The following is a 24,780-nucleotide window of genomic DNA, read 5'->3' on the forward strand; positions in this document are numbered from 1 at the left end:
TTTTATATGATTTGAAGAATTTTCGGCTGTTAAAACGACGTAGTTGAAAGAAAGAAAGAGTCGTAAACTGAAGATACGGCGTCGTTTACTACCGCATCAATAATAATAATAATAATAATCGGCTGCGGCAGATCTGAGGATACTAAGTCCATCGGTTAATAATAATAATAATTATTATTATTATTATTATTGTGGTGGTGAATGATGATGTCTTCAAATTAGGGTTTTTTGGTCTACGGAACAAGATCTGATCCGTGATGAGATATTGAGTGGTTATTGATCTTGATCTGGTGGATAATAATATGAGTGGCCGTCGGCTGTTCAAAAAACTCGTGGCTCGAATAAAACTTGATTTGAAATGACCCGAGCTGAGTTGGCTCATTTTTTTTTGTAACCGACCTTGGGCTAAGCTTGGATCGGGTCATGGCTCGGCTCGTTGGCTAGATCTTACGCTCGTTTAACTTCAAAGTCGAGCCCGAGTCTAGCGGAGTTGCCATATTTAATATCGAGCTTGAGCTTGAACCCACCCTGGATTGGATCGGACCGGTCAATGTGACAACGGGCACGGGAATGGGCACCGCTAGGCGCGTGTTGGGCGGTGGGGGTGAGGACTAGCGATTAATCGGGGATTAATCAGAAACCAGGATTAATCGACGGGATTAATCAATGATTAATCGCCGCCTAGTCGGCTGTTCAAAAAGCTCGAATAATACTAGCTAAAAAAACTTGATTTGAAACGACCTGAGCTGAGTTGGCTCATTTTGGGCTAAGCTTGGTTCGGCTTGTTGGCTAGATCTTAGGCTCGTTTAACTTAAAAGTCGAGCCCGAGCCTAGCGGAGCTCCCATGTTTAATTTCGAGGTTGAGCTCGAACCCACCCTGGCTCGAACCGAGCCGGTCAATGTGACAAGGCGCTAGTCGGGCGGTAGGGTGGGGACTGGCGATTAATCGGGGATTAATCAGAAACCAGGATTAATTGACAATTAATCGGGATTTATCAATGATTAATCTGTCGCCTAGTCAGGATTTTTTAGATCTATAAAGTTTCTATGAAGGAATTAGATCTAAGCTTCAGGCTAGATCTGTGATGCATAAGTAATATACGTATACGACTAATCCTGTATTCATCTGTTTGTTGCAGGTAGCTTTGTATTGGATGGTATAATTAATGACATTGAAACTGTCTCAACTATCGAATACTAGAATGGATGTTGAACTTTTGAAGGTTATCAATGCGGATATGAAGTGGAATGTTACGAGGAAAAATAGAACCAGCATGACTAGACGCCCACGGAAGCCCGGTGCAGGTGGTTTCGAATGGGTCTGCAGTGTACATGAACTAGCAGAAAACAAGAAGGTATTGTGTTTTAATATTCTTATATGAAAGCCCGAGCGTTTGGTTTGTTTTGCATCACTATATTTAAGTAAGGGTTTGATGTTGAGTTTGACATAATGTTTACTCGTATATTGAAGGTAATTGATGGTTCTTCGAAGAAAAGAAGATTTTTGCATCAATCGACATCAAAGCGTTCCAAAACTCCGTGTATCAAAGGCGAAGACGGGATGTCACCTGGACCGCAAACTCCTTCCGTTTGTTATGAAGATATTGGTCAACGGTGTTGGTCAAGTTCATTACCATTATCAAAGAGCCAGAAGGCAAAATCCAAATCCCGGTTGAGAAACAGTAAGACGAAGAAGACAAAAAAGGGTGTTCAAAATCTGATTGACTTTTCGGGTATTGCGCTTCTTGCGGATGTTGCGTGCAGTATCTCCGTTCAAGAAGCTACATATCGTGTGGAAGATTTTTCCATGTCAAAAGAATGCACGAAACCTGAAGTTAAAATAGGTAACACATGCGGTGTTGATGTAAAGGAAGGTATTGTATCACCGGGATCAAATGGTTCGGCGGTTCAACCGAATGTGAATGATATTGGGACGGAAGTTGAGGAGAAAAAGGTTGCGCCTTCTAAAGGGTTAAGGTTACATTGGGACTTGAACACCGTGATGGATGATTGGGAGGATCCTTGTGATGATATGCAAATCGAATCCGTGAAGCATGAAGATACTTTTATCTCAGTCGCTCCACTCCTGGAAACCTGTAATGCTGTTTCTACTGAAAAAACGTATGACAAAAAGACGGTTACTGTTAAGACATCGGACGGCGAGAGTTGTGCTAGTAAGTGTGAAGATTTTTTGACTTCACCGACGTCAGTTTTAAAAGAACAAAGCGTTGCGAATTGTGAAACGGACACGATAGATGGTCTTAAGTTAGACCAGCAGCGTGTATCCACAGAAGTAATTCAAGGTGTATGCGACAAAAAAGTTACTACAGAAGATCGTGTGATTGAGTGCTGTGGCTCAAATGTTGAAGTTGACTATGATTCACCGTTTGAAGATGGTGAGTTGCGAGAGCCAATTGAAAAACCAGAAAAAGAGACTGTATGTAACGAGTCTGATAATATATACACAGATGAGTTTGGTACTATTGGCAACTCTTTATTAGGAAAAGTTGACCATGGTCAAACCATGGACAATCAGCATTCATTGCTGGTGAAAGCTGTACCAAAAAATGATACCGATCAAGATATGCAAGTAGATGCTTTTGAAAGACCGCGTACTGATGAACCGGAAAAAGATATTTGTGAAAGGAAAGAATTTCGTCTAGACGAATCAACATCTTTTGATGTATGTAGGAATGGTGAATATTTACACCAAAGCAGGTAATTTCTAATGCTCTAAATGTTTTACATATTTATCTGATGTTTTATTCATATTTTTTAACTTTTAACGTTTCAACTTTGTGCAGGTCTAGTAATATAGGAGATTCCACCGTGAGAGAGTACGACTTGAAAAGCCATCGGAGTCTCGACCGAAACTATTCTAGAAACTACAATTCAAGGGGTGGGCCGGGTGGCGGTTACAGGACCCAAGACCGAAGGCCATCACCACCCGAAAGAAACAACGGTTATGGTAGTTATAGAGGACCACCTTTAGCTAGAAGCCATAGCCGTGATAGATACAGATATCATTCACAAGAATACCATGATCCCAAACCACATTTTACTCCCAATTTCAATCGACCCAGTGCTCAACCTCGATCCAGATCCAGATCCGGGTCCCCAATCGCTTGGAATTTTCAAAAACACAAGAACTCGGATACAAACAGTTCTGGTGAGATTAAAACCGGAACTAGAGGCGGTCATGTCTCTCCGGACCGTTCCTCTAAATGTTTTGATGACCACCATAGATTCAAGGATGGCCAGTTTAGAGACAAGAGACAACCATCCGTCACACAACGGTATGAACCAACCGGGTATTTTGAAAAACAGAAGCCAGACGATTATTATCGATTCAATCAACGGTCTGCAAGGTTTTCACAGATGAATGGTTACAAGTACAAGGATAACAGTGATGATTTCAGGAAACATGATGGTTATTATGACAAAGCGAACCGTGTGGGTCGGTCTGTTGATGATGGTGCGAGGCGGTTTAGGTACGCTAATAATCGAGAGTAGAAAGTTATAGTTTACAGGACTTTCTGTGGAGTATTGAATCCCTTAATTCTTTTTGTTTTTTTGTTTTTTTTATTCATATAGTCTGGAGGGTTCTTTTTGTTATGATGGGTATTTAGGATAATATCATTGTATGTTTCATGTCCTGTTTTTTGTTTGGTCAAATTCCATTTGATTGAATGGTTCTTTTTGGCCATCATCATCATCCCCTCTGTAAGAGAATGAAAAAAGAATGCTAGTTTTATGTTTTTGAATATTGTAGGACTGCATTCTGCGGTTAATCATGGTTTGGTTCAATTGTTTTAAGAACATGTAGTCGCATGTGTAACCGGTGCTGGTACGCGTGTAATGCTGCATGAGATGTGTAATGGTTTCAGTATGCGGTACGTGCGTAACAGTAACAAAGCATTGAGGACATAACCGGTGCCGAAAACGTGACCAATGCTGTTACGCGCGTAATGCTGGCATGAGATGTGTAACGGTTTCAGTATGTAATATTAAAAGATCGTTTTCTAAACCAACCTGTTTTGACCTGTAATATTAAAAGACCGTCTTTTAAACCAACCCGTTTTGACCTGAAGCCTATTCCAACTTGAACCCATTCTATCTCGAAACTTGTTTTGACTCGACTCGTCTCGACCCGAATCCGTCCCTACTTGGACCAAATTAACTCTCTTTGAATCGAAATGTACCGTAATATTAAAAGACCGTCAAAACCCCGTTCTATCTCGAAAATTGTTGAGTCGACTCCTCTTGACCCGAACCTGTCCCCACTCAGACCGAATTAACCCTTTTTCGAATAGACATGTTCTGACTCTTGACCCGAATCTGCCCGACCCGACTCGACCGTTGGCCATTATTTACTTGTGATTAACTGTCATACAACAATCATTTATAATCAGGAACTCTTAACACTTGCATCATGGGATTGATCTCTACTCATTACACTGAGTGAGAATCAAATCCCAAGTGTAATTATTACACAATGTACTTAATTTACAACCAATATAAACATCTGAAACTTCTTCTTTTGATCAAATATATACATCTGTTATCATCATCACCAGTTAAAGCTCATGGATTCCAAATGAAGATTATTAACTTCTCTTGAAGAGCATATCTTAGCAACTTCATGTCTCATTTTTCTGGGCCCACAAACCACAACTCCAACATCTGATCTCTTCTTGTTGTTCTCCATCAGTATCTCTGTGATCATTAAAAAAACATCAATAAGTTAATGTTATAGATCTTAGTCATCTTACATTATACAACATTTAATGCAAAGGGATTTGAAAGTTGAAACATTACTCTTTAGATCAGGCCTATGTCCAAAATGGACCTCCGTAGTTTCGACAACGGACATATTAGGAAAGCTTTCGATTTCTCCGGTTTGGTGAAGTTCCACATTTTGCACTTTAATCCCTTCCTTTTTACCGTTCTCTTTCTTTCGCCACAAAAAAACGAAACTAGTAGCTAAGAAGACGCTAACGCATACAAAAAACATGTCCCATAGAGTTTTAAAAGTGTAATTATAAGCCGAAGGTCCTCCAACGAGCTCTTTTGGGTAGATGTGGTATCTAAGAACAAGCCCCAAGAAAACAAGATACACGATGAACGCCGAGGAGATTATTAAACACAACCATAGCCAACTGTTGGGACCAAGTGGTTCTGAAATGGGCACGTCACATGGCTCGGGTTTGAACCATATGGTTTGAAGATTGTTATCCGTGTTTTCAAGGGTTGTTGCTGCTCGGTTTCTCTAGTAATGTAAGCTTGTATTTTAAGATTTATTTGAGAAAGATTTGAAGTGGTACTAGTGTTTGATGTTAATGGAAGCAAGAGTTTGAGCATTGAAAGATCTGTCGAGTTTTTGAAGGCGCAAACGAGGAGAATATTTGTTGGGATCTTGCGGTTATCGTTGAGTTGTTGTTGGAACGTAAGCTCACGGATTATGGAAATGAATGGTGTGATGCCACTGCCTCCACTAATCAATACTAGATTCTCATAGCTACACAAGAAAATATATAAGATTATAATCATTAAGTAAAGTTTATTCATTCTAAATAGTTAGTTAGTTAACTAATTAACCAAGAGTTAACTAACCTTAGAAAATGTGGTGAAGCAGGTCCATAGGGTCCTTCGACGGACACTTGAAGACTATTAATCGGTGAACCAGAAAGCTCTTTGTAAAGCTTTCGGGACCAAGTTCCCTCACACTTGATTACAATGCTTAAGATATCAGGCTCGGTATTAGCATTGGATGTCACTGTAAAAGGATGCCACTGCAAGGTGGAGATTGATGGTACATTCACAAACAAGATGCTTGTTGGAGTATACTCCAATCCTGCAACATATATATATGACACATATCAACATTTAATATATTTTACTTATCTAGTTATAGAGTTGTACCATGGACGGACTCACTATATAAGGTGTGGGGTCAACAGACTTTGCCATTTTTTTTTTAATTTTACATGTAACATATATTACAGTTTTTTAGCTGATCCTTTAGAATTTTGAATGCCCACCCCATAGTTTTATAAACTTACTTAGAAATGAACAATTTATACATGTTGCAATCAGAAACAAAGTGAAAACATAATAGCAATAAAATAAAAACTTCAATTTAATTTGATAAAAATATTTTAGTTATTCTTTTTAAATGATTATTGAAGGGTTTATTGTTTTTCGTGACCATGATTACCTTAAAACCTTGTTTTAGCTCTTTATCAGCTAGAACGACAAAATATTATTATTTATGTGACCCGATTTGACACAAACTGAATATTCAGATGTCTAGTTAAGAGACATCCGAGCATAGAAAAAAACTTACCCCAATAGATAAAATCCTGGATATGCTGCTAGTTATACAGTGTCTATATCTAATGAACAAAAATAGTTTTTAGATTGTTTATTTATTAATGTGTTTTAAAGTAAACAAGTGAGATTGCTCATGTGTTAAAGACTTAAAAGGACATAATTGAGGTATAATCTTACCAGCAACCTTGGCGAAGTTAAGTTCAATGACATTACAAGGCAGGAGACGTGCAGCGACAAGCCTAATTTTCGTTTGTGATTGTAAGAATCTTAAGTATCTATCGATTAAAAAGAGGAAAATCCCGGGAAGAATCAAGCAGAAGTAGGCCACTCCAACGTGAATGATGTAAAAGAAGAGGTATAGAAGGTAAGTTTGGTGAACATAGAAGAAAATCTCAAACATCTTTTGCCTTACTCTACGGATGCTTGTAACCCACATGACTATTGACACCACGAATGCGATTTCTCCGGCTACGTTGGAAAGGTAAGTTTGGCTCCATTGCTTCATCTACATCATCATAAAAGGTATTAACTTGTTGATTTTCGGTTCCTTATGTTAACTTAATAACAATTGAAATTATAACATTTAAGGATTTGTCGTTAAAAGCAGTTTTGTAATTACAGTTCAACATAACACACAATTAGGGTTTGTGACAGTATCTTACTAAAATATAACGAAATAGTGAATACTATAACTTACCAATCGAACACTACGCAAACATATATAAGATGATTCTAAGTATTCAAAAAACCAGAAATATTCATGCTTGGTACCAAACATAATATCTACTAACTAAATATATAGACAAAATAACTAGACCCTTTAAAGATCACCTATTAACAAGTTTTACTTATTCAATACACAAGCTTAGTAAAACACATTTGATCTGTAAATACAAAGACCACCTAAACTTATTTCTTTAATAGTACTATTGACATAGATATATATTTTTAATACAAAAATACTATTGACATATGTATATATATTTTTAATCCTAACTGCTTTAAGATGGTTTGAATTATCAATCACACCCTATTGAAGCAACTATAGATTGCTTTTAGAAGAGTATAGTGGAGGTTTCAGTCTTTCAATTCATCTTTGTCTAAAAAGAAAAGGGATTGAAATATTCTAAGACAATTCATATAATTCCAGTAACATAACAATTAATATTCGTCAATTCTCCCTCCCCATCATGCCCCAGCCCACCCACTCACCATCATTTAACATTCAATTATTATTAATAAAACTATCACCACTATTAGTACTTAATAAAGAATTAAATTATAAACTTTCTATTTAAACGTTTCATATGTAAAGGATATTCTATTTAAACATTCAATTTAAACTATCTATTTAAAGTATCCTACGATATTGATAACTTTATACAATCATTTAATCAATTTAAATTATAAAAAATATGTTGTGTTAAGTTTTTAAAACTATATGATTAGATGTCTTAATTTGGACACGTATTAATTTCTTAATAAAATAGTACTTAAAATAAAAAAAAATCAAGAGATAATGTTGTGGGAAGAACCAAAGAACCTTGTAAAATGAAAGTACAAAACTACAAATAATATGTTAACTACAACTGGCATAAAATTTGATAATCTTACTCTTAAATTATAGAGTTTGTCTAAAAGCAAGTGTGGACAGTTACTAAAAGTATAATAATTAACAAAGATTAGTCAAGTCTATTTTTTAATGTATTTCTTTTTAATATAAAAGAGTTTTGACTTTAATATGTGCCCTTAAGGCTTACGGCGCAAAGAGATAATTAAATCTAGGAAACTGATAATGAATTCAAAACAACAATCTACAAGTTTTTATCTCATATATATAAGAACGGCCTGATTTAATTTAAAGGCGTTCCTAAGTTCGAATCCCTCTTATAGTTGTATTATCCATCTAATTATAGTATATAACTTTTCCTTTTTTTGTGTGATATATTAATTTTACTTAATATATATCATTGTTGTGTTACTAACGACCAATATTATAATACGAGTGTAAATATAAAACCTAAACCAATGATTGGAATAGGATATTGAAGAGGTAGGTCCCAGCAGAGCCCAGTTGGACCCGCAAGACTCACCTCAAAGAGGGACGTCTGCGCAGTTGAACCCGCAAGACTCACCTTCAAGAGGGACGTCTGCGCAAAGACTAAACTCGCAACTCACCTTGAAGAGGGACGTCTGCGCAAAAACCAACTAGATCCGCAGGACCCACCATGCTCAGAGACGTGACGTCCTTACGCGCAGTACGCAAGCTGTTCCCGCAGGAAAAGCCTCCCAATGGTCGACGTACTTCGCCTGTTCCCGCAGCAACGGATACTAGCCATCAGGGAAGGCTACCCGCGCAGCAAGGCTACACGCACAAGACACTAACTCTTAAATAATTCAGCAATGTCACCTGAAGAAGGAGTGAGCAAGCCGGGAATACTCCAGCCCAAAGCCGGGAAAACTCCCGCTCAAATGAGCCAGTCCGTACGCTACTGGAGGATCTTTTGTACTGTACCTGCCAAGGTATGGACAAAAGATCTGACCAAAGCTGCGACAGCTCACTGACAACAGTACGACGAGCAGCACGCTCTACTACTTAATGTCACTATCAGCCGCTGCCTACTCACCAACCTGTCGTAGCACGTGCATAGCCTGCAGTTGGTGGAAAAGGAATAGTACACAGCCGGCCTGGTCACTATCAGCCGCTGCCTACCCACCAACCACCAGCATGGCACGTGCGTAGCCCACAGTTGGTAGAACAGGAATACTATTCAGCCGGCTGTACCTAGAGGTGCACAAACCGGTTTTTTTAAAAAAACCGGTTCGGTTATTAACCGGACCGGTTTTTTTTGGCCCGGAAAAAAACCGGTTCGACCGGACCGGTTAATAACCGGTTTTTTGCTGTCAAAACCCTAACCGGTCTAACCGGTTAGGACCGGTTTAGAAACCGGTTAGAACCGGTTAATAAACCGGTTTTTTTATTAACCGGTTTTTTTTATTAACCGGTTTTTTTTATTAACCGTTTTTTTTTTTTTTAAATTTCGCGGTTTCAAATACGAATATTTGTTTTTTATATTTTGTACTTAATGAAGACCATTATTTTTTCACAGTATAAACAAACCGGTAACTACAAGGCAAAACGGTAACTACAAGGCAAAACGGACTGACCGAAGCCATTCTTTGCTTTCGTTGTTAGGGTTCTTTGCTTGGAAGATGAGTATGAGTGTGTGTTGGTGAATGTGTTTTCAACAAACCAAAGATTAAAAACACATAACTTTCATTTATAGTTTTTACATTAAAAATACAAACATTAAATCGTTATCGCATATTCGTAACTCAAAAATACAAACATTAAATCATTAACACTGAAGAAATCTCTGCCAAGAACTGTTGTTCATGATTTAACTCAAAAATACAAACATTAAATCGTGAACTAGCAGATGCTCCTGTTATTCCCAATCGCAGTTTGTTCATGATTTGCCTCCATGTTTGCTGTTTCTTTAACTAAATTAGAAAAATCCAAATCAACAAGTAAATAAGAGCACATATTAGGAAAAAGAATGCTTAGACACGATTACATGAACAACTTGCTGTTTCTTACTCATGATTTGCCTCCATGTTTGCTGTTTCTTTAACTAATTTTCTTCGCTACCCGATCCCGAGCTATTTATTAGGTAATCGTCGTACGCGGCTTCTTCATCGGTCATTGGTTGAGTGTGTCATTCATTGACCTCGTCTTCATACAAGCCCGCTTCATACTCCATTTCCCCCTCGAGTGAGCGTTGATGTTGTGCCCTATCTAAAGAGTCCAAGTAATCCTTGTAGCAAATCGACATCTCTATAGCTGGTGCAGTGAGTCGAGTCCTCCTAATCGATATAACCCTGCCAGAAACAGAAAAAGCAGACTCCAAAGCTACCGTGGAAGCTTGTACCGTTAGTAAATCTTTGGCCATGGCGGCGAGGATCGGAAACTCATCCTCCTTACCTCTCCACCAAGCCAGCAAATCAAGACTTCTAAATTCATCCGGAGTCATGTGTTTCACAAAGTTGGTACCACCATACCTTCCAAGTTCACTGCTTGGGGTGTTTACCTTTTGACGTTTACCGGCGTCTTCCCAAATCATGTAGTACATCCCCATTTCAAGGTCGGTTTGGGATTGGGATTGGGCAACAGCTCTTAACGAGTCATGAATTTGGGAAGACGACCCGTATTTTGTAAGGTAGACATCATACATGTTTGACAAGGTGGTGTTGAAAGCATTATTTAAAGTTTGGCTATAATAGGGGTTTTGATCGTCGTTTAACCCTAGCTCATCACAAATTTTTTCTATTAAAGCTTCAACACCACCAACATTGATGCAAGGGTTTAACGCAGCAGCACATGTCAAAACAGCGGGTAGTTCTTGAAAATATTTTCTAAATTTTTCTTTCATTTTTACACCCATATCAAAATAAGGTGCACCCCTACAATGAAGTTCATTCAACTTTGTGCACATGACAGCAATATTTGGTAAAGCAATGGGGCTTGTTGGATAGTAAACCCCGGATAAACTAGTTGTGCAAGATTTAAAAATTTGAAGGACCTCCGTAACGATCTCAATCAATAACCAGTTTCTAGGATCGTACGGTGCACATTTACCCCTACTTGACAAAATTTGATGAAACGCAATTAATGATTCTTTTTGTTGGATGGCTTTCTCAAACATATTACAAGTCGAGTTCCATCTTGTTGGACAATCCCAATTTGGCCCCAACCATTGACAATTAGCTTCTACACAAAATTTTTTGTATCTTGAAAATGTTTTATTGTTGCTAAAAACATCTCGTAACATTCTTTTAAAATTGTTTCTTTGCGTTTCGATCACGTTTAACCCATCTTGCACGGCCAAGTTGATAATATGTGCAATGCATCGGCTATGAAAAAACGCTCCATCACAAATAGGTTTATACTTTAATTTTAAATGGCCAACCGCGGCCGTATTGTTGGACGCGTTATCAAACGAAATTGAAAAGATTTTATGTTCAATCTTGTATTGTCGAATGACTTTATCCAAGATTTGAAAAATATTTCTACCCGTGTGCGGGTAATCAAACAATTGAAACGCAACGGTTCGTTTCATCATTTGCCACTACTCGGGGTCAACCCAATGAGCCGTCACACAAATGTATGAGTCGGGCGAACCATGAGGTACCGACCACACATCCGTTGTTAAGTTTACACCAGTTTGTAAGTTTGAAAAGTATGAAATTAGTTCGGATTTAGCGTTTTTCCATGCTTTAAGACAATCTCTTCTAAGGGTCGAACGACTTACGTGTTGGTAGCGTGGTTGAACATAGTTTTGCATCATCTCCGTGAATTGAGGGTTGTCGAAGTGGTTGAAAGGAAGTGTTTGTTGAATCACAAAGTTTGAAAACTGTTGACGCACCGCTTCAACGTCGTACGTAAACACCGCTCATTGATTCGTCATCTCCGGCTGCGAACTACTTCCCGATTCGTCCTTCAAGGCCTTGCAAAAGGGCCTTTGTACATGAGCTTTTAAAGTGGAGTTTGCATCTTTGCCATAAAACTTCAAACAATGTTTGCATCGAGCTTTTTGGCTACCGTTAGACATTTCGCATAGGTCGAAATGTTGCCAAACATCATGGTTTCGTTTCGTGGGGATGACCCGAACGACCGTTTCTCCCCTGTTCGAGGCACCCATGTTGACGGATGAAGCAGCACTTTGGGAGGCCATGATAATCGACTACGAAATAAGAGTGGTATACTCGAGTATGAAATAAACGACTACGAAATAAGCCGCTGCCTACCCACCAACCACCAGCATGGCACGTGCGTAGCCCACAGTTGGTAGAACAGGAATACTATTCAGCCGGCTGTACCTGCTTGGAAACCTACCTTCAGCTATAAATACTCCAACACCTTGGAACGGTATCATTATCTTATATCTTCATATATTATCTGATATCTGCTCTAGTCATTTCTCTTAATATACACTTATATTCAAGAGCAATCTAGTCTGATTCTCACGCCGGAGGGTGATCACAAGGAGGTACCCCCCCTTCTCAGTGACGAGCTCACGGTGTCTGTTTTGCAGGTCATCAGAAGAATAACCATCTTGCCGGACCTAACCCTCGTGGGAAACATCTATTTAACCCCCAGATTATTCGTAATCTGCCCGGGGTCGATTAGTGTTTCTTTAGATATGTATGAAAGAGTTGAAGTAGTACCAAGTACATTGTATCAGTGATACCCCAGTAGATAATGAACCCAACACTGTGTAAAGCAAAGAGAACCATGGATACATGCCCCAACCATATGTGATACTTGATACTCGACTCCGATGTAAGTCCAACCAATCGTAATAGTGACGATCCACGAGTCACGGGAAAGAACAAAAACGCCCACGTTATGTTCCCTATATACCCGAGCCTCAACGACACGCTACGGAACTTGGCTGTCCACCTGCATGATCATTTTATCATTTGTAAAAACATATATATATGCTCTAAAAGTACTTTCAAGCAATCACAAAAATTAATAATCCAAAAAGGTGTTTATAATATAATATTATATAATATAAGTAACTAGCCCCTGTAATCTGATCCCATAGCTCGCAGATGGTCGTCCAAACAAATAAGGGTCGACCATTCAAGTGGATAATAACTGACAGTACACTCAAATGGTCGTCCCTTATTATTTAGGACGGCTGTTTTGACTTTTCAAATGATGTGGGATTAATGGCTGCTTACACTTTTTCATCAACCCCGTGCATCATAAGGTGCGCGAAGCTAACATGCAAGTAATGGTATAGAGACCATCCTAATAACACAACGAACATAGCTGAAAACACAACCGCCATCACGCTCACGATCCCTAGAGGATTCATCACAATCAACGGCCGTTTCCAGAAGTCCAACCATCTTGATCTTCTTGTAAAACTTCTGCACGCGCGCACACAAATATTACATACACAGACTTCATATAATGATATATCATATATGTTTATGTTCTAGTTGGCTTTATAATTAGGTCGATGGATAATATAGTACAATTGCATTTACCTTTTAGGAACATGTTTGGCCTGAAAATGAAGGTAAATACATCCCAAAGATGCCAGAAACATTATTGGAAATGAGAAAAGCGCAAGATTAGTCCCTGGAATTTAACACAACAACTGTTAGCTAGATTAAAAATTATAATAGTTTTCGTTGTATCCATATACATATCAATAATTAAAATTAAGAAAATGACCTTGTTCGCGAAAATAAGTGGAGTTTGTTCGCGAAAATAAGTGGAGTTTAGGTGTTTGAAGAGGGAAGGGGTCCATGAGTTTTAGTAGGTTTTTGTTGGCAGCATAACCCACATAAAGAGCCACCCCACAAACACAAGAAGCATCACCAATCTTGTTAATGTACCTGTGTGCTCTATCTTTCATAGATGTTTTTCAAATGTTGTGGTGTGTTTCTATTAAGGTTTGGGCTTAAATACCCTCCAAAAGGAAAGAGAAATAAGTGACAGAAATCCCTCTTTGATAGTTGACATTGATTATTCAACCATAGTGTCATTATCAAGGGTTAAAATATAGTTGTAATTACATGCAAGTGGTATAAAGAGATAGGCAAAGAAAAATAGCCGACAAAAATATTAGGCATATATAATTACCAATAATAAAGAGAGAGACAAAAGAATTCCTTTAGGCATCACTGAGCAGCTTGCTCTAGAGCGTAAGCACACGCCCATACAACCTTGAAATATTTTTGGGAAATTGCAGAATTCCCAAAATAGTCTATTTGAAGAGAAAGATTCCAAAAATAGTTCATACAAACTTATCTTTAACGTGACATTGGTATTCGTGACGTGAGATTTGTTAACTACTTACAGTGTGACACGTGTAAAGGTAACGTGGAAGTTACTACCAAATTTGTTTGCGCCGATAGTTTTCTGGCCAAAATTAGTTTAAGAAAAAGCATGGTTTTTCGAATTAAAGTTATCGACCCCGTGAGTTTTCAAAAGCTATCGGTTTCCGTGTTTTTTTTAAACTCATCGTCTCCGACGCATTTAAGGTGAATTCATCTTTTTTTTGCATAAAAAGAAGAGTTGTCAGAAAAGTTAGATTTTTATACAAAGTATTTAAATTCGACGGTTTTTAGATGAAAATTATTTTTTTTTGCATAAAAAGAATAGTTGTCAGAAAAATATTAATTTTGATATGAAACTCATTTATTTTTGCATTGGAATTAGAGTTGTCAGATTCGATGAGTTTTGATATAAAACTAATCTTTTTCATTGAGTTTTGATATGAAACTAATCTTCTTCGATGGTTTTAATATGAAACTTATCTTTTTCGTGAGAATTGAGCCCATTTTGTCAGATCCGATGAGTTTTATTTGGAAAATATAGTATCCGATGTTTTTGAATTTAAATCTGTGGTCAGAACAAAGTCACTAACAGCAACATCAGCAGGCTTTGGCCTTATTTTATCGGCCGTCACAAACTCTCTAAGAAACCCGGACTGATCATCTTCCAGCAGGGTACGAAACTGAACGATGTAGGTCTTCTTCCAACCCGTGACACTATGTTGCCATTATAAAACGAACCGACGAACCCAGAACCCATATCAACAACTTCAATCCTTTCACCTCTCTTACATTTCATTGCTTTATAAGAGATTTTTTTGAAATGGAATAACATGCAAGGGAAACATAATATAACAAGTTAAAATACACATTATTTGGATTTATAAAACTTTAATGAAAATCAACGGAGGAGATAAAATTCAGATGTAAATTATCGTTTTTTTAAATTATTTGTAAATTTATTGGTTTTGTTTAAACTTTTTTGAAAATCATCGGACAAGACTAACTTCACTGCAAAAGTATCTTTTTTTTGCAAATTTTTAGAAATTTAACGTAGAAGACAAAATTAACTTGAAATGCGTCGGAGGCGATGAATTTCAAAAAACGCGAATTTCGTCTTTTTTTTAAAACTCACGGGGCCGATAACTTTAATTCGAAAACCATGGTTTTTCAGAAAATGATTTTGGCCAGAAAACTATCGGCGCAGACAGATTTGGTAGTAACTTTCACGTTACCTTTACACGTGTCACACTGTACGTGGTTACCAAATCTCATGTCATGAGTACCAATGTCACGTTGAAGATAAGTTTGTATGGACTATTTTGGGAATCTCTCTATTCAAATGGACTATTTTGGGAACATCTCTCTTCAAATGGAATATTTTGGGAATTATCCCTTTTAATAATCCTAACTTAAGGCACTGCCGATAATAATCTCAATTTTGAAAATAGTTTTCACGGGTCTCAACCTTCACACTATTTGTTTTTATTGGACTACTATTAAAAAAATTTAAGGATGTTAAGTTTTTTTCAAATTTCAAATTGATGTTTTAGAGCTTTTGATAGGAATGAGAATACGAATCGATTGATGTAAAACTGTAGGTTCCTAGCCGGATCTACACGGAATATCTCGTTCTACGTAGGTGCGGAATCCCTACGTAAGACGATACGAGCGTAGAAGACGATACACGTTAAACACAAGCAAACACAAGTTACAATACTCAAAAGACACGTTGTATTGCAACTAGTAACACGTGATATCAATCACCGATTACACAAAACTGAACTCCTTCTTCTAAAACCTAGCCGCAGCTAAACATTTATAACATACGACAACTTCGCCTAACATGTTTAGGCGAAGTTGTCACTAACTTCGCTTGTTTCACAAGTTCGCCCATATCAGGCGAACTTGAGACACAACTTCGCTTAATTTCAAATACAAAACATACTAACTCGATTACAGACACTAGATACTGAACTACTGACATCATGTACCAACAGACTCCCCCTTGGCAGTAGCTTCATATCTCTATCTTCAAACACGTGTCTCGTAATCCCAAAAATCTTGTATCTTCCATCGTCAAGCATGAACGCCTTCTCGTACACAAACTGAAACTACTCTTTGATATTTCTTTGCTTCTTCTTTCCAAGCAGGAATGTAAAATATCTTTTTCTCGTTCAGCACCTGCAGATCAGCTTGAGACAAATTCACTAAATGCATAGGATCATATACTCTCATCAGCTCTTGTTCATCTTCATCCTCCATTACTGCTTCAGCTGTTTCAAAATCAACGTACCACCATTTTAGATCTTTGAGCACATCCTTTGCGCAGTTCCAAGGTCGATTAGTGTTTCTTCATTGCGCATCTTTTAGTGTTTCTTCATTGGCGCCATATTGTGGGATACAGATGTTTAACCCCCAGATATAGTTACTTGTATCCCACATACTGTGGGATACAGATGTTTAATTCCCTGCAGGTGCTAAGTATGTGAAGGGTTTTGCCTTCATCCCACGAGGGTTAGGTCCGGTATCATTATCCACCCAGTTGCTTCATTATGAAGATATAAGATAATGAAGCAACTGGGTGGGGAACCGCCCCAGAGTACAAACCTCTACACGCAGAGGACTAGAGAAAACAACGTCCGGACCGCCCGGCAAAACAAAAAGAGGAAGCTAGGCATTTGGCAGTCAAGGGTAAACTTTGACACCTCATCCAGCTCTCGCTCTTTAGTAGGCGGAAGGGATAACACGCACCCATCAAGCCGACACCCCCGGTGGACGCCGCTCACCAAAAGCGTCACGGAGATATTTGCCACTGAGAAACTCCCATGGCCAAAAGCTCCAACGGTCCGGCACCGACTTGACGCGGATCAGAGCAAATACTGTGACTTCCACGGGACAAAGGGTCACACCACTGAGAAGTGTACATCCTTGAGGGATATTGTTGAATCATTCGTCAAGGATGGAAAACTTACACACCTTGTGGCATCAATCAAGAATGGAAGGAAGAATGACAACCGATACAAAAGCAACGGACGAAAGCCCGTTGACATCAGCATCCACATGGTTCATAGTAACATCTGAGGAATAAAAAGACGGACGACAGAACCATGCGCATGGAAGGAAGCTGAGGTGCGCTTCCCGCGAGTGCCAGGAGGACCCAGCAAAGAAGGCCCTATCGTCATCAAAAGCCAGCTGGGGCACTACATCACTTCCCGCACTCTTGTTGACAACGGCGCCTCGTCAACAGTTATGTACAGGCAGTTCTTCGACAAGCTAGACGACGAAGACAAAGAACGTCTGGAAACGGTCTACGCCTCGATGGAAGGGTTTGACGGCAGCACAAACACCCCCCTGGGTATCCTATCCTTCCCCGTCATTCTCACAGACGGGAAACACTCCCGCACAGAAGACGTGGACTTTGTCGTAATGAGGAAGCCACACCACACATACGACATTCTCTTCGGGAGAGACGGGATGGCAAGATTCAATGCCTTGGTATCTTCAGTCCACGGCATGATGGGATGGCCAACAGCTGAGGGCGTAGCGATGGTCACCGGTATTCCCCAGGTATGCATCGCATCTGTCTCAACACCCAAACCAAAGATGGCTAAACCGACCATCACCGAACCAGAAGAATGGGCCTTCAATGGCAAATACCCCGACCAGGCGGTTACCATTGGCCCAACAGTCATTGATCCTACGCGCACCTTACTCAAACGCTTACTACAGAAAAACGCTGACATCTTCGCATGGAAACCAGCTGACATGACTGGGGTACCTCGAAGTAAGGCAGAGCATAAGCTCAAGTGTGACCCGGCTTTTACGCTGGTCATACAAAAGCGCAGAGTAATGGGGGCGGAACAAGCTAACGCGTGTAGAACCCAAGTCAAGGAACTCCTTGACGCGGGCATCGTACGCGTCAGCAGATATCAAACATGGGTTGCAAATCCTGTCATGGTACCGAAGTCTAACAAACAATGGCGCATGTGCTTAGATTTTAAAGACTTGAACAAAGCATGCCCCAAAGATTGTTACCCGTTACCCGAAATTGATCTTAAGGTAGATTCGCTAGCACCGTTTCGCCTTAAATGCTTCCTTGATGCGTATAAAGGGTACCATCAAATCCACATGGCCGTTGACGATCAGGACAAAACCGCATTTCGGACGCCCGATGGCACATTTTGTTATCAAATGATGCCATTCGGACTTAAGAATGCCGGGTTCACATACCAACGCCTGATGGACAAAGAGTTTCATGCCCAAATTGGGAGGAACTTGGAAGTCTACATGGATGACCTGGTCATCAAAAGCCTTGACCCAGAAACGATGTTGAAAGACATCGAAGAAACATTCAACACACTCAGAAAGATAAACATGAAGCTCAACCCGAGCAAGTGTTCCTTTGGGATGGAAGAAGGGAAGTTCTTAGGAGTCATTGTTACTAAAGATGGCTTCAGAGCGAACCCTGAAAAGGTCGAAGCCATTATCAAAATGGAATCACCTACTACCATCAAACAAGCTCAGACACTGAATGGACGCCTAGTCGCACTTAACCGCTTTTTGGCAAACCATGCGGATAGGTCGTTCCCATTCGTGTCAACGCTGAGAAACTGTTTAAGGAAAACGCACTTCCGCTGGACACCAGAAGCGGAAGCAGCTTTTCAGGAAATTCGGTCACGTTTGATCGAACTCCCAACGCTCACAGCGCCAGAAGCGGGAGAGGAATTAATCCTATACCTCTCCGCCACAGATAGAGCAACCGGGGCCGTCCTGCTAGTCGAGCGAAAAGGCATCCAGATGCCAATCTACTATGTTAGCCGTCTCCTAACAGACGTCGAAACCCGGTACTCTACCCTGGAAAAATTAGTCTTAGCACTTGTACAGGCTTCACGCAGGCTAAGACGATATTTCCAAGGTCACCCAATCACCATTCTCACCAACTTCAAACTTGCAAACGTTTTAGGCAAACCTGAACTGTCGGGACGCCTAGCCAAATGGGCAATAGAATTGGGAGAATATACGATAAAGTATAAGCCGAGGCCAGCCATAAAAGGCTAGGTCTTGGCCGACTTTATTGCAGAAGTCCCCGCCTCGCGGGAGAAAGAGTGCCAGGACGAGGCTCAACCTCTCCAGCACAGGACATCGATGATGTCTGGCGACTCTACACTGATGGAGCAGCCAGCAACGAGGGCTCAGGCGCAGTGTTAAAACTAACCAACCCAGCGGGCCAAGAATACACTTACGCTATTCGACTGGATTTTCCAAGTACAAATAACGAAGCGGAGTATGAAGCATTCTTGGCCGGGCTGAGGATTGCGCGTAAGATGGGAGTAAAGAACTTGGAAGCCCACGTGGATTCCATGTTAGTAGCCAATCAGATAAACGGGACGTACACGGCCGTGAACGACATAATGGCCCTGTACCTCGCTTAAGCAAAAACCCTCATGCGCGATTTTAACGATTGTAAAGTCATACACGTCAATCGTAGCGAAAACAAATCTGCGGATGCGTTAAGCAAGCTTGCGTCATTGGCTTTCACCCACTTGGGAAAGGACATCCGCATTGAACTCCTTGGAGCACCATCAGTCCCACACAAGGAAGTCTGTGTCATTCAAACCGGCACGGAAACGTGGATGACACCAATAATAAATTACCTTGCGGCGGGTATACTACCAGAGTCGAAAAAACAGGCAAGAAAACTACGCTGTAAAGCACTGAACTGTCAACTCATCGATGACATCCTTTACAGATGTAACTTTCTTGGTCCACTCCTCAGATGCGTCGACGACCAAGATGCCGACTACCTCCTAAGGGAAGTACACGAAGGCATCTGTGGGATACACGCAGGTCCACGCGCAGTTGTAGCTAAGCTAAACAACGCGGGATACTTTTGGCCGGGGATGCATACGGATGCACTGGCATACATCAGAAAGTGTAGGTCTTGCCAACTCTACGCACCCAACACGCATCGCCCGAAGAATGAACTTGTTCCAGTCACCTCTTCATGGCCATTTCAGAAGTGGGCTATCGATGTGACAGGCCCATTTCCCACAGCAGCAGGGAACGTCCAGTTTCTAATGGTTGCCATCGACTACTTCACCAAGTGGATAGAAGCAAAACCCTTAGCCCAAACAACAGCAAAACATATCAAAAAATTTATTTGGGAATTTATTATTTGTCGTTTCGGGCTTCCACAGAGTTTGGTGAGTGATAACGGCACCAACTTTGCCGACAAGAAGCTACAACAGTGGCTGAAAGAACTTCAAATCACCCACACCTTTACCTCAGTGGCGCACCCACAGGGTAATGGTGAGGTGGAAAGAGCAAATAGGAGCATCGTCGACGGCATAAAGAAAAGACTATTGGAACACAGATCCGGCTGGGTGGACGAACTTCCACACGTCCTTTGGGCACACAGAACGATGAAAAAGGCAAGTACGGGAGAAACCCCGTTCAGCCTCACTTATGGCACTAAAGCCATGGTCCCGGTCGAAATTGGTCTACCCTCACCAAGGGTCTTGATTCATCCAGAGGACAATGATGCGGAAAGACGGTTAGACCTTATGCTAACCGAAGAACGCAGAGACTTAGCCGCAGTGCGTGAAGAGAACTACAAACGACAAATGCAAAAGTACTACAACACGCGGGTAAAACTCTGCAACTTCAATGTCGGAGACTACATACTGCGTAACAACGAAGCTTCGAACCAAGAACGCCCAGGAAAGCTGGCCCCCGTCTGGGAAGGGCCATACATTATCAAAGAAGTTTTGGGAAAGGGCGCATACCGGCTCGAAAGGCTCGATGGCACCCCCATCCCAAGAACATGGAATGGAGCTCAATTACGCAAATGTTACATGTAGATCAATTCCAAACTTATAAAGAAACGGCCTGGGGCCACTTCTAATGGAAATGATTCTCCTTTATCACATTGTGTTGATCGCTTTACATTTATAAACTTTTCGGACGGTATGCCGGTATTCACCGCATAAATATGGAAAGAAGTCGTTGCGTGTGGACGGCGGCAAAACCCGCATAAACACAAAAAACGACAAACCTCCACGCAGGTCAGTTATAGGTGAAGATTGGTCATCCCACTAAATGAAAGTGACAGTCCTACTCGCACAATCATGATAGAGGAAACTGAACACTAACCTATTGACAACCGCGCGTCGAACGGTTAACTTATTCAAAACACTGGGAAAATTGCTAAAATAAACTAAAATATGCATGCGCAAGTCATGTAACGTTTATAACGCAAGTCACAAAGATTCAAAAGTAAGCAGGACTATACCCCTTACCTTGGCAACCAAGTAACTATAAGACAGGTGCGGGTACAGTGTCAAGGCAAAATCCTTCACATACTTAGCACCTGCAGGGAATTGAAGCCAAGAATACCTCGGCAACCAAGTAACTATAAGACGGGTGCGGGTACAGTGTCAAGGCAAAACCCTTCACATACTTAGCACCCGCAGGGAATTGAAGCCAGGAATACCTTGGAAGTAAAGTAACTATAAGGCGAGTGCGGGTACAGTGTCAAGGCGAAACCCTTCACATACTTAGCACTCCGCAGGGAATTGAAACCAAGAAGGATCTTCTGGGCCATGCTTGCGGAAAGGGATATAACACCCCCGCATAGCGGGAACGTTGAGAACTAGATTGTTGGAAGCTCCAAGATGGAATTGGTTGTTTAACAAAATTGATCACTATGTTTAAAACTACCAAAACCCCGTGGAGAATCTACACAAATGAAACTCAACGCTCCCGACTTGCGAGGAGGTTACACACCTACCCGCATCATACCCAAAGGTCAAGCAGAACAGTGGGAAATTCTGCACGTGACATTAGGAAACCCGTGGGAAGAATCCCCGCGGAGAACCTTAAAACCAAACCCTTTTCAAAACCCCTTGCTTAAGTCCAAAAGTTCACCTCACTTATTAACAATTCATGAGAAGAGCATTGGACTGGGGGGACTTGAGGAGGTAGGTCCCAACAGAGCCCAGTTGGACCCGCAAGACTCACCTCAAAGAGGGACGTCTGCACAGTTGAACCCGCAAGACTCACCTTCAAGAGGGACGTCTGCGCAAAGACTAAACTCGCAACTCACCTTGAAGAGGGACGTCTGCGCAAAAACCAACTAGATCCGCAGGACCCACCATGCTCAGAGACGTGACGTCCTTACGCGCAGTACGCAAGCTGTTCCCGCAGGAAAAGCCTCCCAATGGTCGACGTACTCCGCCTGTTCCCGCAGCAACGGATACTAGCCATCAGGGAAGGCTACCCGCGCAGCAAGGCTACACGCACAAGACACTAACTCTTAAATAATTCAGCATTGTCACCTGAAGAAGGAGTGAGCAAGCCGGGAATACTCCCGCCCAAAGCCGGGAAAACTCCCGCCCAAATGAGCCAGTCCGTACGCTACTGGAGGATCTTTTGTACTGTACCTGCCAAGGTATGGACAAAAGATCTGACCAAAGCTGCGACAGCTCACTGACAACAGTACGACGAGCAGCACGCTCTACTACTTAATGTTACTATCAGCCGCTGCCTACTCACCAACCTGTCGTAGCACGTGCATAGCCTGTAGTTGGTGGAAAAGGAATAGTACACAGCCGGCCTGGTCACTATCAGCCGCTGCCTACCCACCAACCACCAGCATGGCACGTGCGTAGCCCACAGTTGGTAGAACAGGAATACTATTCAGCCGGCTGTACCTGCTTGGAAACCTACCTTCAGCTATAAATACTCCAACACCTTGGAACGGTATCATTATCTTATATCTTCATATATTATCTGATATCTGCTCTAGTCATTTCTCTTAATATACACTTATATTCAAGAGCAATCTAGTCTGATTCTCACGTCGGAGGGTGGTCACAAGGAGGTACCCCCCCTTCTCAGTGACGAGCTCACGGTGTCTGTTTTGCAGGTCATCAGAAGAATAACCATCTTGTCGGACCTAACCCTCGTGGGAAACATCTATTTAACCCCCAGATTATTCGTAATCTGCCCGGGGTCGATTAGTGTTTCTTCAGATATGTATGAAAGAGTTGAAGTAGTACCAAGTACATTTTATCAGTGATACCCCAGTAGATAATGAACCCAACACTATGTAAAGCAAAGAGAACCATGGATACATGCCCCAACCATATGTGATACTTGATACTCGACTCCGATGTAAGTCCAACCAATCGTAATAGTGACGATCCACGAGTCACGGGAAAGAACAAAAACGCCCACGTTATGTTCCCTATATACCCGAGCCTCAACGACACGCTACGGAACTTGGCTGTCCACCTGCATGATCATTTTATCATTTGTAAAAACATATATATATGCTCTAAAAGTACTTTAAGCAATCACAAAAATTAATAATCCAAAAAGGTGTTTATAATATAATATGATATAATATAAGTAACTAGCCCCTGTAATCTGATCCCATAGCTCGCAGATGGTCGTCCAAACAAATAAGGGTCGACCATTCAAGTGGATAATAACTGACAGTACACTCAAATGGTCGTCCCTTATTATTTAGGACGGCTGTTTTGACTTTTCAATTGATGTGGGATTAATGGCTGCTTACACTTTTTCATCAACCCCGTGCATCATAAGGTGCGCGAAGCTAACATGCAAGTAATGGTATAGAGACCATCCTAATAACACAACGAACATAGCTGAAAACACAACCGCCATCACGCTCACGATCCCTAGAGGATTCATCACAATCAACGGCCGTTTCCAGAAGTCCAACCATCTTGATCTTCTTGTAAAACTTCTGCACGCGCGCACACAAATATTACATACACAGACTTCATATAATGATATATCATATATGTTTATGTTCTAGTTGGCTTTATAATTAGGTCGATGGATAATATAGTACAATTGCATTTACCTTTTAGGAACATGTTTGGCCTGAAAATGAAGGTAAATACATCCCAAAGATGCCAGAAACATTATTGGAAATGAGAAAAGCGCAAGATTAGTCCCTGGAATTTAACACAACAACTATTAGCTAGATTAAAAATTATAATAGTTTTCGTTGTATCCATATACATATCAATAATTAAAATTAAGAAAATGACCTTGTTCGCGAAAATAAGTGGAGTTTGTTCGCGAAAATAAGTGGAGTTTAGGTGTTTGAAGAGGGAAGGGGTCCATGAGTTTTAGTAGGTTTTTGTTGGCAGCATAACCCACATAAAGAGCCACCCCACAAACACAAGAAGCATCACCAATCTTGTTAATGTACCTGTGTGCTCTATCTTTCATAGATGTTTTTCAAATGTTGTGGTGTGTTTCTATTAAGGTTTGGGCTTAAATACCCTCCAAAAGGAAAGAGAAATAAGTGACAGAAATCCCTCTTTGATAGTTGACATTGATTATTCAACCATAGTGTCATTATCAAGGGTTAAAATATAGTTGTAATTACATGCAAGTGGTATAAAGAGATAGGCAAAGAAAAATAGCCGACAAAAATATTAGGCATATATAATTACCAATAATAAAGAGAGAGACAAAAGAATTCCTTTAGGCATCACTGAGCAGCTTGCTCTAGAGCGTAAGCACACGCCCATACAACCTTGAAATATT

At 40.7% G+C, this 24,780-nt stretch overlaps 3 protein-coding genes and 1 pseudogene across 3 annotated transcripts; 1 reads left to right on the forward strand and 3 right to left on the reverse strand.

Moving 5' to 3' along the window:
- Positions 1 to 257: 257 nt before the first annotated feature.
- On the forward strand, positions 258 to 3,806 carry LOC143581567 (uncharacterized). The gene is made up of 4 exons (XM_077064328.1): positions 258 to 290; positions 1,140 to 1,355; positions 1,472 to 2,718; positions 2,805 to 3,806. Exons 2-4 carry the CDS (start codon positions 1,167 to 1,169, stop codon positions 3,511 to 3,513), a joined length of 2,145 nt encoding a protein of 714 aa, XP_076920443.1. The 5' UTR covers positions 258 to 290; positions 1,140 to 1,166; the 3' UTR covers positions 3,514 to 3,806.
- Positions 3,807 to 4,570: 764 nt separating this feature from the next.
- Positions 4,571 to 5,014, reverse strand: LOC143581568 (ferric reduction oxidase 5 pseudogene; annotated as a pseudogene).
- LOC143581569 (ferric reduction oxidase 4-like) lies at positions 4,965 to 13,769 on the reverse strand. The gene is made up of 7 exons (XM_077064329.1): positions 13,586 to 13,769; positions 13,396 to 13,489; positions 13,084 to 13,275; positions 12,562 to 12,796; positions 6,511 to 6,838; positions 5,614 to 5,854; positions 4,965 to 5,518 (listed from the first exon to the last, which is right to left on the reverse strand). The coding sequence occupies exons 1-7, from the start codon at positions 13,767 to 13,769 to the stop codon at positions 5,140 to 5,142; spliced, it is 1,653 nt and encodes a 550-aa protein (XP_076920444.1). The 3' UTR covers positions 4,965 to 5,139.
- A 9,441-nt stretch (positions 13,770 to 23,210) lies between these two features.
- On the reverse strand, positions 23,211 to 24,459 carry LOC143581570 (ferric reduction oxidase 4-like). The gene is made up of 4 exons (XM_077064331.1): positions 24,276 to 24,459; positions 24,086 to 24,179; positions 23,774 to 23,965; positions 23,211 to 23,487 (listed from the first exon to the last, which is right to left on the reverse strand). Exons 1-4 carry the CDS (start codon positions 24,457 to 24,459, stop codon positions 23,211 to 23,213), a joined length of 747 nt encoding a protein of 248 aa, XP_076920446.1.
- Positions 24,460 to 24,780: the final 321 nt, after the last annotated feature.

Source organism: Bidens hawaiensis, unplaced genomic scaffold (assembly GCF_021521415.1).
Source record: "Bidens hawaiensis isolate Kalapana, Puna unplaced genomic scaffold, B.hawaiensis_p1.1 tig00031103_1, whole genome shotgun sequence".
NCBI classification, from domain to species: Eukaryota; Viridiplantae; Streptophyta; class Magnoliopsida; order Asterales; family Asteraceae; genus Bidens; species Bidens hawaiensis.

Coding starts and splice junctions, on each gene's coding strand:
- LOC143581569 (XM_077064329.1), bottom strand. CDS start 13,769: ATGAAAGATAGAGCACACAGGTACATTAACAAGATTGGTGATGCTTCT. Junction 5,855..6,510: donor TAACTTCGCCAAGGTTGCTG/GTAAGATTATAC, acceptor TATATGTTGCAG/GATTGGAGTATACTCCAACA. Junction 5,519..5,613: donor GCTTCACCACATTTTCTAAG/GTTAGTTAACTC, acceptor TTTCTTGTGTAG/CTATGAGAATCTAGTATTGA.
- LOC143581570 (XM_077064331.1), bottom strand. CDS start 24,459: ATGAAAGATAGAGCACACAGGTACATTAACAAGATTGGTGATGCTTCT. Junction 23,966..24,085: donor GCCAAACATGTTCCTAAAAG/GTAAATGCAATT, acceptor GCGCGCGTGCAG/AAGTTTTACAAGAAGATCAA. Junction 23,488..23,773: donor CACGGGGTTGATGAAAAAGT/GTAAGCAGCCAT, acceptor ATGATCATGCAG/GTGGACAGCCAAGTTCCGTA.
- LOC143581567 (XM_077064328.1), top strand. CDS start 1,167: ATGACATTGAAACTGTCTCAACTATCGAATACTAGAATGGATGTTGAA. Junction 1,356..1,471: donor AACTAGCAGAAAACAAGAAG/GTATTGTGTTTT, acceptor CGTATATTGAAG/GTAATTGATGGTTCTTCGAA. Junction 2,719..2,804: donor GAATATTTACACCAAAGCAG/GTAATTTCTAAT, acceptor AACTTTGTGCAG/GTCTAGTAATATAGGAGATT.